Genomic DNA, 15,438 nt, shown 5'->3' on the forward strand with positions numbered 1-15,438 from the left:
ATAAGGCAGGTACCGCTATTAGCCTCATGTCACAGATGAGGGAATGGGAGCACAGAGAGGTTAAGCAACTTGCCTAAGATCAGACAGCTAGTAAGTGACAGAGCTGGGATTTAAACACTAGCAGTCTGGCTCCAGTCAGTGTTCTTAATTATTGTACTGGACTGCCTCTATTTTTTCTATATTTCATTTAAAGACCGCTGATTGCTCCCAGCAAAGACAGCAGTTTCACCTTCTATATATAATCCTACTCAGACACAAGACTCAGGAGTGGGCCCAGGAGGAAAAGGAAAATGGAAGGCTCTCGACCAAGAAAATTCACTCTCCAAAGAAGAGGGATGGGACATAAATCACAAGCCCAGAACGTATGGGGGTAGTAGTGAATCAGAGAGAGGCTGTTTCCACTGTAGGCTTAGTGGAAATCTCACTTATAAAATGCAAAATAAAATGTTAGCCAGTTGCTGAATGGAACGGGGCATGGAGTGAATGATCAAACGTGAAGGAAAAAAAAAGTCCCTTCTCCCTCTTCCTTGCATGGAAATACAGGAGCTTGAAAGTCAAAAGACAAGTTATGGGTAGAAGACAAAATACAATGAGCTAATATGGGATATCTCCGGTCAGACAAGGTCTGTGGTTCCAAAGGCAAAGACTGCATATGAGTCAAAATAAATGCCCTTCCTTGTCTTTATCACCTAGACCTCAAGTGGCAAGCCAGGGCATGCTAGCAGGTCAAGGCCCAAATGGTTAACATGTCGAGGCCCACTGCCTCTTGAACAAAGTTTCTACCTGGACCTGACTCTCGCATAGAAATGCTCTGGTAGCTTAGAAAAATTGGGAAGCTTTTGTTCTGTTTCATTTTACTGAGTAGTCAGACAGGCAAGTCAATCTTGCTTTCTTTAGGTAAAGTTTTACCATAACCTCTTTTGCATGATGCTTCAGGAAATTCTAGCTACTAACTGGGAGGGGGAGGCAGCAGCAGAATCAGGCTCACAGCCAGACAAGGGGCTAGTCTCACCCCAACCCTGTACATGTGTTTCTTTTTCTCTTTGCCTGCCACCTATCCCCATCCCCATTTCCCTGTCTCTCTGTCTCATACACACAAACACACACACACACACACATACACACACACACGTACAAACTATCAAGTCAGCAGCTGGTTAGGTAACATCCAAAGCATTCTGATTATCCTCCTTTGTAAACTAAATTTATTTCTTTGAGATATTTTAGAAGAAGCAAATCATCCTTTCCTTTATATCTTTGCTAACAACACATATAACACCCTTACAGGAAGTAGCATGGCACAGTAGAAACAGACGTTGATTCAAATCCCAACTCTGTTGTGTAACAGTGGACTCTACTTTCCTCATCTGTAAAAATGGGACTTTTCCTACTTCACAAGGTACTTGGAGAAATTAAGGAAATAATATATAATGTGCCTAGCACAAAGCTCCATATTCAAAAGACATGCAACATATATTAATGCCTTTTGCACAAGAGTCAAGAATCACTTGCGCTCTACCTAGAAACCCAGGTTTCTTAACCCTAGGGCCTTATTTCTGAGATGGCTTGCTTAGCATCTGTATTCTTTCTTTCCTAAAACTAAATAACGGTAGTAGGCGTGAAGGAAAAAGGCCCTACCTCCTAGAGATATTGAAGGATCCAGAAAGAAACACAGCAGAGAACACCTTCCTTCCCCTGTGAATCCCCCTCTCCTTCTTAGTGGTAGGGGGCTACAAAATGAGAGGAGGAGTTCCCTTGGTGCTTGAGAGAGAAATCGAGAAATGGTGCCACTTTTAAGATGGATTCTCAGGTCTCTCCCTAGAGACCAAACACCAAAGTCAATAGATTGGAGCTCAGCAGAGGTATCAGGCAAAAATGTGGGGAAAGGAAAATTTTCTTTGAATTAGTACACTGCATGGTTAGGGAAGGGCATTTGTCACTTTGGTTTTTCTCCTTCAAGCCACTGAACAGCAACAACAGTAAGTGAGGACATCAGAGAGAAAAGCATCTATAAAACTAACAAACACAAACACTTGACAAGTGAGAAAGCTTTATTGGAGCACACATACATTTCAGGGGATGGAGAACAAAGCAGCAAGTTACAGCCCAGGATCCCAAATCATGCTTTCCGTTACAATATCAATCCATACCAAACAAACCTTTTAAAAACACCCCTCCATTCAGTTCATCTCTACAGTAGAAACCACTGAAGCTGCCCTCCAGCTAGTGGCCTTATAGGACAATCAGCACATTCTACCAATAGGGATTTCTTCTCTGGTAGATCCCTTTCACAAACAACTTTGTGTAGATACACTTGCAAGGAAAAAAAGGTCAGTTTGGTACAGTGAGTTTCAGAAAATGAACCTCAGATCACCAGACCCTATTAAGAAAGGTCTCATCACATCACACCCATGTTACATCTAAGTCAAGTTTAGGAAACAATAGAAAAAAATAGAAATTGAAATCACTTGAAGAAGGAAGTCAGAATAACTGGGGGATTCTCTGAACACATTCTCTTAGAGCACTAACAGTGGCCAGGCTGGAGAAACACTGGGCCCGTTTGGACAGTACTTGGCTCTTCTGGTAATGTAGGCCATATTCTTTGTGGTACCACACCATGGACACAAATGCTAAGAAATATGTGGTATATGAGAGTGAAAATGTCGTTTTTTTTTTTTTTTAGAGAAAGGAGATGCTCTCCAACAGCTGTATCTATATAAAATGCAAAGATCCAGTATGAGCTGGGAAACATTTCACTCTCAATCACTCTGGTCCTCTGAGACCACCAAAAAGCCATCTAATTATTTTTCTAAATCAGCTCCATTATAAGGGTTCCCTAAAAGTCTAGTGAAGGTGTCTGGAGCTGGAAGGAACTTAGGAATTTTCTTAGCATTTCCAAGAAGACCATTAGACCCAAGAAATATGGAAATGGTTTAAGAACAAGAAGAGTTAAAAGCCAAGTTCCAGAAATTTATCAAGGTAAAAATGGAGTTAAAAATATAAATTGGAAAGGAAGGGGGCAGACCTACTCACCTCTCTCCCATCTTTTAGTAACCCAACCCTGCTTCCCAGAGCCTCAGCCTCAGACTAGGCATACCTGGAAACACAGACCTATATGAATGCCAAAGGTAGCCAAGGCTTCCTGGAGAAGGAGGGAAAGGATGGCAAGACAGGAGAAAAAAACTTGTTTTAAAAGATTTTTAAGTTAATTAAACATCATAAAGATATAAGAATGGACTCTGGAAATATACTAGATTATGCACAAATAAAAACATTTTGAACAGACCCTTATTGTTGAGCCTGCTTTAAAAAGGGTAACAAGTCTGCATCACTCTAGCATAATGAGATTTGTAGAAATATGTTTACACACACACATACACACACACATATATATGTATACATATATCTACACACACACACACACACATAATTATATATCTTTGCTCTTGGTTTCTTCACTTTCTCTCACTTGCCCTGGACAGGGCTGGACCTGCAGAGAAGATCAGGGGCTCATAAGCCCAGCTTCTGCTTGGCCATTGAGGAACGAAGCTGCAGAGTCCCTTCTGCCCAAGACCCTGGGTACTGTCGCATCTTCTGCCACAGGCTCACTTCTTCCCCAGTCGAGTCCATCCAGTCCACCACTTCCCCATTACTGATCCCTGAGGAGAAACACCAGAGGAGGTTGAACAGGGAACCCACTCCTTCAGCCCATCAGGAAAGATGGGTTATAGGGCAAGGGTAGCCATCCCATAAGAGACAGTATGTTACAAAGACAGGTTGATGGGTATGGCAGTCTGGGAACTGCTCCCTGTGGTCTCTGCAAAGCTATCTCTGTGCTCCTGAGTGCCTATCAGGAGACTTCAGGTTGATGAAATGAAGACTCCAAATAGCACACAGTAGCTTCAGACCTCTTATTCTGAGGCCATTACAGAGCTCTTGTGTCTGACACCTCATGCCAGAGGTATTTGCCCTTCTGTTATTGCCAACTTGACTGAAAATTTATTTTTAAAAAGGTGGGGGGTGGGAGGAAGAAGCAGCAGCTAAACACCATTTGTCTCTAGCTGTAGGCTACAGGCCCAAAGTTTGGATTGTGACCTCATTCTTATTGTCTTGTACATTCATTTTTTTCAACAAACATTTTTTGAGTGCCGACTGTGTACCAGGTACTCTTCTAAGCTTGGGAGATACAGTGGTGAACAAAGGGAAAACAAAAACAAAACAAAAACGTCCTGCCTTGCAGGCAGCTTACATTTGAAAAGAAAACAGAAAATAGACAGGTAAGTCAAGAGTATCTCAGATAGTGAGATAAATGTCTTGAAGTAAACAAACAGGGTGATCTGTAGTGCCTAGATCAGGGCCTCCTTTAGATGGAGTGGTCTGAGGGCCTCTCCAAGGAGACATTTGAGTCAGGCTCTGAAGGATGGGAAGGAGCCAGACAGAGGTTAACAATAATTGCAAAGGTTATGAAGTTGGAATGAAGTAGGTATATTTGGAGAGCAGAAAGAGTCATTGTGTTCGGAGCACAGTAAGCAAGCAGGAGAGTCATATAGGATGGATCATAAAGAACAAAGGGTCCAGAATCTATAGGGGCCTGTCAGAATGGCAAGAACTTTGGATTGTCTTCCAAGTACAGTAGTAAACCACTGAAGGGTTTTAAGTGGGGGACTGATATGAACTGGCTTACATTTGTAAAAACATCATTTTAGACACCATGTGTTAAGTGCTTTGTGTGACTTATTAATATACAAGTAGTATAAAGGCCGTAGGCATGCCGAGACTGCAGAGAGGAAAAAGAGGACTCAAGGAGTGCCTGGATGATTCAGTTGGTTAACTGTCTGCCTTTGGCTCAGGTCATGATCCCCGGCATCTTGGGATCAAGTCCCTGCATGGAGTCTGCTTCTCCCTCTGCCTGTCTCTGCCTCTCTCTGTGTGTCTCTCATGAATAAATAAATAAAACCTTTTAAAAAAAAAAAAGAAGGCACCAAGATTTAGAATTTGGGTAGAGACTGAGAAACCCGTAAAACAAGTATAGTATTAGTTGAAGCTATGTATTTCAGGAAAAAGGGAGTAATTACACTAAATAGCATGAAAATTCTAGTAAGATGAAAATAAAACTTTGTCACAAGCAACTGCTCAGCAGAGTGGTGAGACAGAAGCCAGATCACAGTGGATTAAGATGTGAGGCAATAGAGACAATTCTGTTTAAGAAATTAGATTTTTTTGGTGGTAAGATGACGGCATTCTTGGTGATCAGGGTCACATTTATCTGTACGCATAACAGTGCATGAGCACAGCCTTCCCCTAGGTCTGCACATAGTAGGCACCCAGTAAATATTGACCAAATGTTAACTGAAAGAAAAGAAGACAACTCTTGCTATAGAGCAGCTTTGAAGGAAGGGGTATGGGCATATTAGGAGGAAATTGCATAAGACGTCTTTAAAATAGGACAGGAGAGAGGCTCTCACCAGTGCCAACACCCAGCCTGACCCCTCCCAGGAAGTCATTGCTGGCCAGGGGCTCCCGGTCCCACACAGTCAGTTCCAGGCACATGTGCTGTAGATCTTCCAGCCTCACACCATTGTAGACAAATGTATGGTTGTAGTGGGGATTCAGGGTCTTCTTCATCACAGGAGTTTTACGCTTACTGGCCTTGTTCCTCATGGGAAGGAGGTATCTGGCAGAGGGTGGGGAGTAATCAACAACCTACTCAAAGCTGGCAAATATCTATCTAAATTCCCCTTTCCCTGACCACAGGCCTAGCCCAGGAAGGTAAGTCATTATTCAGATCCTAGCACATACACTCCCTCCTTTGAATATGCTGAAGCAGAGTTCCCACTACCCCCACTGGATCATTCAGCTGATTCAATTCCTTTAACCTGGAGAGAAAATTGATAGAGTGTTATCAGTAAATTGTTATCTATACCCTCCCCAAAACGGGCTTTAAATATTTGACTCCCTTGATACTGGACAAGGTCATCTTTTGATAAAAACAATAGTAATAACTAGAAGCCTAGCCAAACATGATTTGCTAGAGAACTTAAGTTAGTATGGTGATCTATAATTTGGGTGGCATTACTTAAATATTGGGAGAAACAAAGTCCTGAGTTCCTAAATCTGAACAGTCAGGGGACGTGGATTTTTATTTAGGATTGATTAAAAGCGTAAGTCTATTTAACAAAGGAAAAGTCCACTCTATCTGTCTACCACCCTCCTCTTTGGGAATCCACACTACAGCACAGTCCAGACTGAGCTCAAGACTGGTACAAAGGTGGTTGTGGAGATTTTGCTATTACCTATTTTCAGGAACAAAGTTGGTTGCTGGAGGTGGTAGGATATACAAGGATAACATCCACAGAGAAAGGTTAATTTGGGTTCCTTGCTTAGCTTTCTTGTCCTGGAACTGGTTAGTTTGTTGCTGATCCAGGGACTCACCCCTTGACAAAGCTGTCGGAAGTCCCTCCTGATTTGGCAGCCGTCAGGTTCTTGGCTTCTTTGATCCACACCTGGAGCTCTCCCCCTTCCCCACCTTTACCTGTGAGGGATGTCAGGCATAGCAAGTGAGCCCCTACCCCTTCAGATTTCTCTTTTTGCTCTTTATCTACGTGGCCCCTTCCATCCCTTGCTTCTGAAGGCAGCAAGCTCCATGAAAATCAGACCACACCTGGCTTCCACTCTCAGGACCTAACACAGTGACTGACTCAATAAGAACAACAAAAGCAATAAATGCTTTTAGAAAACTGGCTATATGTGCCAGATTCTACATTAAGCATTTAATTGTCAAAGCAACCATATAAGATATATACTATTATTCCTATTTTATAGATGAGAAAATGGAAGCTTAGAGAAGTAAAGTTGCCAGATATTTGTTGAATGATTTCTAAAAAGGGAACTCCCCTACTTTTGTTCTTGATCCCATGCCCACTTCACAGGACTCATCAGGCATCATCAATTTCAACTCCCACCTCCCATTTTTATTTTATTTTATTTTTTTCCACCTCCCATTTTTAATATTTCTTTCTCTCCTAGTCCTATCCCCTCAGTCTAAATATACACTAATCTCACCTCTTCTTTTTAAAATCCTTTACAAAGGGGTCATCTGGGTGGATCAGTCCATTAAGCATCTGCCTTTGGCTCAGGTCCTAATCCCAGGGTCCTGGGATCCAGCAGCTTCAGGCTCCCTGCTCAGTGGGAAGTCTGCTTCCCCTTCTCCCTCTGCTCCTCACCCTCGCTTGTGCTCTCTCGCTCTCTCTCAAATAAATAAAATCTTTTTTAAAAAAGGAAAAAAATCCTTTAAAAAGAAAATCTCCCTTTACCCTTATCTCTTTCTTTCACCATCAGTTATTCTAAAAAAAAAAAAAAGCCCACACTCACTACCTCTAATTCTTTGCTTCATTCACTCAGCCCAGTTTCTCCTAAAACCTGGCTTCTGCTTCCACTAATCCACTGAAAATACTACCTAACGTCAATAAGCCATGCCTTCTCAGTCCTCACCGGCCTGACATTCCAATAGGATTTCAGCACTACTGACTATCTCTGCTCTTTTGTTCTTTGAGCTCTTTCCTAATAACCCTCTCCCTCACAAGCTTTTCATCCAGTCTTCATCCTTTAAAATATTGCTCTTCCCTACAGTGCGCTATCACTACCTGTCTTCTCTAATCATCCTGCACACCCTTCCTGGGGGTCTTGTTCATCCCCATAGCCTATAGATTAGACCTTACTACAGGTGTCTTTCTAAGAACTTTGGCTTCTCATTGCACTAATGCCCTACCATTATGCTCAAAGCCCTTTACTGTCAGGAACCAGCCTTATCAACAATTCCAGCTCCACTCTCATATACACAAACCATGACTCCAGCACCACTGAAATAAGGAGTTCGCTACCTCACACTTTACATACGACCCCACATTTACCATGCCTTTTTAATAAAGACCTTTGCTCATGCTACCTCTTCTAGAATGGCTCTTCTCACCCCATCCACTTCCTTTTCTAATAGGTAAAATATGCAGTCCAGTTTCATCCTTACTTCCTCTTTAAAACTCTCCCAAATGTAACCAGAGAGAATTTATCACTCCTGTGTCTGTGCTCTTTTAGCAGATGACTGTCTTCCTTGCTAAACGAAGCTTCTCAAGGGAGGGCAAATGTGTTTTATTCATCTACACATCCATAGTCACTAGCGCCGTGCCTCCCGTGTTGGTTTACTCTTCCGCCACCTTCAAATCCCTGTCCCTTATACTTCACGACCCCTTGCAACCACCTTTCTCATCCCCAATGTTTCTGCTCTATTCTGCCCTCTTAATAGATTGCCATTGCTGGACCAAGACTAAGCCAGGTTCATGGCCAAAAAAAGAGTGCCAACCCTAAGATATTCCCTTCTGGTTGAAAACAATGTGGAAAAGGGCTTCCTTAGCAAACGAATCTTCCCTAGAAGATGATCCAGGGAGTATCTCAATCTGGCCTCTCCAATAGTGTTGGCCACCAGCTGCCCTATCTCACAGACACCCTTGAACACTAAGGGCTACAACAGGCCCCTCCCCCCAAAACTCACTCTTTTTCTGGTCACTCCCAACAGGGAGTTTGGAGGCTGGGATGTATTTCAGTGAAACCACCAACTCGCCTTTGTGTGATGTCAAGCCAGTCGGGGACTCAGCACTGATCTGAAACACAGGGAAACCCGACAGGTCATGCTGGGCTTCTCAGGAGTTGTTGGGACCTCTCATAGAAGAGATTTGAAACTTAACCCCAAGAACAGCTTCATGATGTAAGAGAATCCTCCTTATGAATACAATCCTGGGACCTTTGGCCATGGCAGCCACCGGTTTCCAAGGCAGTTCCTTCAGAAGGAGCTACAGAAGAACCAGCTAAGTCTTCTGCTATGCCCACTATTTTGCTACTTTTGGGGATACAGTTACTAGATTCTAAATACCCACAAAGGTCTTCCAGCAAAGTTGCCACAGACTCACAGAGCACTGATACCATGACGAAGAATCTTACTACCAAAAAAAAAAAAAAAAAAAAAGAATCTTACCACCAACATCATTAGTAAAAGCCCAAAAGTGTAAACAACCTAAATGGTAGTGATCAATATAGAAAAGGTTAAATGAGTGATTTTAATGCCCGCATATGGTGAATGGATTATGGCACGCAATCATCAAAAAGAATGCATGCAGGGAATCCATACATGCTGACTCCGAAAGCTATCCAAGATGTACAATTAAGTCAACAAAGCAAAATGAAGAAAAAGTATCCCATTTATATTGAAATATAATTTGTACATGTGAATATGTATGTATATAAATATTGGTTATTATCATTATCACTTATATTGTACGTACTACATGCCAGGCACTGTTGTAAGTACTTTATGTATATCATTTTGTGTCATCCTCAAGATAATCCCTATAGGTACTATTATCTCTATTTTACAGATTATGGAACAGGGAGATTAAGTAATTTGCCCAAGGTCACACAGAAATTGGCAGAGGCAGGACTCAAATTCAGACAGATTGGTTCCAGAGTCCATGCTTTTAACCACTATACTACATGGCATAGAAAAACCCAGAAGGATACATATAACACTTGTTTATTCTACAGAGAGGACTAGATTGGGGAAAGGAAAAGGGGCTTTTACTTTTTCCTGTGTATATGTGTACAGTCTTTTTAAAGAGAATGGTGTGTATTGCTTGTAGGATTTTTGAAGGTGAAAAGTATTTTTTAAAAGAGAGTTTGCAAAGATTTGAGGCCTAAGTGGAACTCTGTTACAAGGATTTGAACATGCCACAATTTCTAACTTTATATTTATTTGTGCTACTTTTGATTAATTGGCTGTCTCTACCACTAGAACCTACATGCCAGGAGGATAGGAATCACCCTAGTCTTGCTCAGCCTAGTATGCCTGATACTTAGCAAAGTACCTGACACATAGTAGGTACTCCACAAATATTTAAGGAATGAATGTAAGAGTGAATGCATGAATGTGTGGAATGAGCAGCAACTGGCCTATTATCTTTGGCTGTTGGGACCAGAATTGCTTCGCTCTATTGGCTCTCTCGGCATAGTTCTGTTCTTTACACTTTTGTGTCCAGAACATGAGCTGGTGCAGATCAGACATACCCTATCACCTGCTGTGGTCACTGGGGCTCCTCTCACCTAGGTCTTAGCATAGAGTATACTAATGCCAGGAAGGTATAATCCCCTTTGGTTTGGAAAAATGTACACATACCCAGAATGTGTACATACAGTTTACTGTGTGGGAATGATACAAAAAAAATAGGGAGGTGGATGCCAAGAAGAGAAAACTGGATGGGAGCAAATGGATGGCTAAGGGGAAAAAAAGGATAGATCAGAGGCAATAAATGTAGAATTTTTAAGTTAAAATAGATATGTGATGCCGGAGTGGACTTTTGGTTGTTTATAAATGTCTACAAACTTATTAATTTCCAGATTGTGAACTTCAGTAGACTCTTAAAATTGGAGTTTAGCCTTAGCTAGAAATTGGTGTATTTTTTCAGTGGCATATTTCCATTCTAGCTCAAAATAATTTTGAAGAGCAAATGTCTCCATTGTAATGCAGTTTTTTTTCTTCTGATGTAAGACACTTTTATTGGCAGTAGAATGTAATGGTTTACGGTGACATTTCCAATATAATTATATCAACTGTAGGCCCCTCAATGATTCCTGTGTCAAATGCTTAAGAAATTCTACATTTCTGCCTCAGTTGGTTAAACATCTACCTTCAGCTCAGGTAATGATCCCAGGGTCCTGGGATGGAGGCCTGCATCGGGGGGCAGGGGTCCCTGCTCGGTGAGGAGTCTGCTTCTCCCTCTCCCTCTGTCCCTCCCCTAGCTCATGCTCAAACACTCTCTCTCTCTCTCTCAAAAAAAAAATAAATAAAATCTTTTTTAAAAAAGAAATTCTACATTTCTAATAATATGCTATAGTTTGGTGATAATTGCCTTCCTGTTTTTATTAGTATTTAAAGGGGCAGATTTAACATTGTTAATATTTTTTATGAAAGGCTGTAGCTATCAAAATATTGCATGACTGACTCAGCAATTCTACCACTAGAAATTTCTCCTACATTACCTCCACATAAGAAGGCCAAGATAAGTTACAGAATAGTTTTAACAGCAAAAAAAGCAAACAATTTATAATATAGGCAAATGAGAGAATACTATACAGCAATAAAAATGAGATAGATATGTAAGTGATGGCAGAGAAAGATACCCATGATAAACAGTAAATTGTTAAATGAGAAAAATCAAGATACATGTACACTATGAGGTTCATATAAGCCTATTTGTATAAAATGGAAAAAATATAAATCCCTGCATGTATGCTGGGATTATCCATGCTACTTAATATAAAATCTCTGCAAAGATATCCAAATAGCCGATAACAGTGGTTATTTCTAGGGAATTGAATGTACTTTTCTCCTAATGTACTTATTTCTACATCATTGTAATTTTGAAACACATGCAAACAAATCCTCTTACTCTTAATTTTTTTAAAATAAGCAATACACATAGACATGGTAAAAAGTTCAAACTTCTAAAAGGGCATATAGAAAAAAAACTAATTTGTTCTCTCACCTTGGTCTCTCTTCCCAGAGGCAGCCACTGCTACTAGTTTCTTGTCTATCTTTCCAAAGAGTCTATGCACCACGTACTATTTTTAGCATCAAAAATGCCAGTGTAAAAAAAATTTACCAAGGAACCTTGCCATTGAACAGTTCATATCATGATTCAATCCTAACTCTGTTTTAGCAATTTCATCTTAACTGGAATGACAGTAACCTACTAAATGTCCATTGGCACTTTGTGGACAATCCTGTGAAACAGGAATATTATTGTTATCTCCACTTTGTAGATGAATAAACTAAGACTCACAGAGGCTAAGTGATTCACCTAAGTTATTTTATAAAAGGGGTGACTTACCTAGCTGGCAATTAACAGAACAAGGATTCAAATCCAGATCTGCACTCAGATCCCAGGCACTATTATGCACATTGCTACAATCTCACCTGAGATGCCATCTCCAAAGTAAAATTTTCCCTGGCTTGTGTGACAAAAAGCACAATTAGAACACCGTGAATTATTTTACTTCCTACTTCTTTAGTGAAAAGATTAGCTTGGAAAAGGAGTGCACGTTAGGATATACCCAAAAAGTCAGCTCTAGAAGAGGAGCAAGTGACGATGTTAGGATAGGCCCAGACTCTGAAAGGATATGAGGCAAAGCTTGGCACACATATGAAAGACTTTTCAAAGGAAAACCATGGCTTCATCCTTTGCCTGGCCCTCAGAGAGATAGCACACTTGACATGCTAGTGCATCTAAAGTTACTGTCAAACTCAGAAACCCCAGCAGAGTGCGCTAGAACTCTACAGATTACATTTAAAGATGTTCCAGAAAAAAAAAAAAAAAAAACAAACATGTTCCAGCAGAGTGCTGTTCCTGCAGACAGAGATCCAAACTGTGTATGTTGTCAAAGCAGACTACCTTTCCATGTAAAGGGAGGCAATGATCCAGTTTCTCATCAAGCTTCCAGGAATCCATCTGGACCTCTGCCTCTCCAAGGAAAGTGTTTCTGCCAAAACGACCATGATGCCAAACTGAGAACTGCAAAGTCCTCTGGGCCAGAAGAGATTCTGGGATCTCATACTGCGAAAAGAAACGCAGAAGCCCAAGATGATTAGTTTATGGTAATTCCTCAGAAAAGATTATTCCAAAATCTGAGCAACCATACCCAAAGTCCTTAATCCTGAATACCAAATGACTTTTGTCCCTAAGCACTTTGAGTTTCCTTAAAGTCTTCACTTACCCCATTTCACAAAAACCTACCATATTCCATGGTAGGACCTGGAAAATTAATTTTTCCTTGACTAGGTGAAAGAACAATGGAGTATTCAGAAAGGACTGCCACAGAAACTCCTGATCCCAAAAGACTTTTCAAAATGAGATTTGTGGGGGCGGCTGGGTGGCTGAGTTGGTTAAGGGTCTGCCTTTGGCTCAGATCATGATGGAGCCCTGTCTTGGGCTTCCTGCTCCCTGCTTTTCCTTCTGTATCTCCCCCCACTCACGTTCTCTCTCTCTCTCTCTCTCTCTCTCTCTAATAGAATATTTTAAAATATAAAATAAAATGAGATTTTGTGGTTCCATGTATCTCCAATTTCACAACAATCCAAGAATGCCAGATCACTTTTGTTTTCTTCTCCAGGAGGTTAGTATATGAACAGATGCCCATGGTATATCTCATTGAAAACCATGTCAACCAGTCATGTGGCAGAGGAATAGCTGCAGCTTAGTGCACAAGACAGAATATGTTCTACTCTCAGGATCTAGATACTTACTCTGAGGGTCTCATCATACAGTGGATTGATGGTGTCCCGCTTGATGCTGGTTTTTCTTTTTCCTTGGCGGGACTTGTCAGGCAGAAGATAAGTCTTCACATATCTAGAACCCAAGGAAAGTACTGAGTCATTTGTTGTCTTTTCTCAAGTCCATTCTTCAGCTCTCTGCTCTCCATGTACATATGCCATGATGAAATGAAAATGCCACATCAAACCCTCTTAAACATGTCCTTATTGCATTTTCCCAGTTCTGGTCCCTTCCTTTCTTGTATTTCCCCTAACCACTCCCAATCACACCTCCCTGTCTGCCCAGGAGGTGATAACCTCGGCTCAAGAGCACCCACATAGACGCGAGGGTCTAAGCTCTCATCTCAGCATCAGTCAGGTTCCAGAAGAACTCACGGGTTAGAGCGCTTCTTGGCTTCATCAGCATAGGCCAGCTGGTGGCACTCCTTCACGTGGATGACCAAAGCCTGTGTTTGCTGCTCATACTTCAGGGTAAAGACAATCTTGCCAGTCACGAAGATGTTTCCAAAATCACCAGCTTCACTATAGATGCTCATCATGCTGCCAATTGTACTCTGAAGATAAAGCACCCATAAACATCTGGTAAAGGCATAGCTCCCCCTCTCACGTTGCTTAATCTTCCCTCATAATAAAGCCACAGTCACCGAACAAAACAAAAGCTTCAGAAGCCCCTGCAATAAGCCAGCACTGCCAATAGTCTTGTACAAGACAGCCAGGAGCACACTCAGAATTTTTGAGCTTAATAATCAGTTCATGGCTCACCTATGCTCTTAGCTTCTCTTTCTCCCCTCTTTTTAGAGATTTCATTTTTAGTTTTCACCTGCCCCAGAAGGTAGACAAGGAGTACAGGTAAAATGAAACTATGTTTTTGGTATATGTTATATTTGCTAAAATGTGGGCTCGAGGGGTCAGTTACTAATTAAAACAAAGTGCCTTAATTATCTGTGGGTTTCTTTTTTTATTCAAATTTTAGTTAACATACATACAGTGCAATATTGGTTTCTGGAATAGAAATCAATGATTCATCACTTACAGACAACACTCAGTTCTCATCACAAAAGGGCCCTCTTTAACACCCATCACCCATCTAGCCCATTCCCCACCCACCTCCATCAGCCCTCAGTTTGTTCTCTATCATTGAGTTTCTTACAGCTTGCTTCTCTCTCTCTCCTTTTTTTCTTTTTTCCCTTCCCATATGTTCATCTGTTAGTTTCTTAAATTCCACATATGAGTGAGATCATATGGTATTTGTCTTTCTCTGATTGACTTATTTCACTTAGCATAATACACTCTAGATCCATCCACATCGTTGCAAATGGTGATATTTCATTTTCTGATGGCTGAGTAATATTCCATGGTGTGTGTGTGTGTGTGTGTATACATGTGTGGGTTTCTTTTATCTGCCTTATCCCTATCAAGACCTACAGAAAAAAGTGATTATGTCAGAATTGGGGGGGGGGAATCCCACCAGAGGTAAAAAGACCTCTTTCTCCCAGGTAGTAATCAGTTCTGTATGCCTGCCACCCTATTTCCATGTGTGAGTGGGAACAAACTCCAATCACCCCAGTTCCTGACTCTCTGTCCCCTAAACACCGATCTTCATACTTCTGACAGAACTAGGCCCTGATTCTTAAATGCCCTTTTAACTTCATGATTCTGATTGATATTGCTGCTTCTCAATCATACCCTGATGTCAATTAACCTTGCCAGGGCCCCCTCTCATGACAATGCTCTTGAATGTGAGATCTGGAATGGACTCTGATGAAGAAATATTGTCTTGCTCACTTCATGGCCTGTTACCCCAAATATGGGGGAGAAGTTATGGTTTACTATCTTGCTCACTTCATGGCCTTCTCCCCAAAAATGGGGGAGAAGTTATGGTTTACTGTTCACAAAGCTGTAATCAAGAACATCTGTAGCCCTAATATAAACAAATCAGGAAACAATAAATGTTGGCACGGATGCGGAGAAAGGGGACCCCTCTTCCACTATTGGTGGTAGTGCAAGCTGGTACAGCCACTCTGGAAAACAGGATGGAGATTCCTCAAGAGGTTAAAAATAGAGCT

General features: G+C 41.3%; 1 protein-coding gene across 4 annotated transcripts in view; it reads right to left on the reverse strand.

Moving 5' to 3' along the window:
* Positions 1-2,033: 2,033 nt before the first annotated feature.
* SYTL4 (synaptotagmin like 4) overlaps positions 2,034-15,438 on the reverse strand; it is a 79,843-nt gene continuing 66,438 nt past the window's right edge. For all 4 annotated transcript variants that reach the window (XM_055338562.1, XM_055338559.1, XM_055338560.1 and 1 more), the window contains 7 exons: positions 13,748-13,926; positions 13,346-13,448; positions 12,495-12,656; positions 8,546-8,654; positions 6,433-6,532; positions 5,466-5,674; positions 2,034-3,659 (listed from right to left, as the gene is read on the reverse strand). In XM_055338562.1, coding sequence (XP_055194537.1) covers positions 3,511-3,659; positions 5,466-5,674; positions 6,433-6,532; positions 8,546-8,654; positions 12,495-12,656; positions 13,346-13,448; positions 13,748-13,926 — 1,011 coding nt within the window. In that variant the 3' untranslated portion in view covers positions 2,034-3,510. The remainder of the gene's footprint in view (positions 3,660-5,465; positions 5,675-6,432; positions 6,533-8,545; positions 8,655-12,494; positions 12,657-13,345; positions 13,449-13,747; positions 13,927-15,438) is intronic.

The sequence above is a fragment of the Nyctereutes procyonoides genome, unplaced genomic scaffold (assembly GCF_905146905.1).
Source record: "Nyctereutes procyonoides isolate TBG_1078 unplaced genomic scaffold, NYPRO_anot_genome, whole genome shotgun sequence".
Taxonomy (NCBI): domain Eukaryota; kingdom Metazoa; phylum Chordata; class Mammalia; order Carnivora; family Canidae; genus Nyctereutes; species Nyctereutes procyonoides.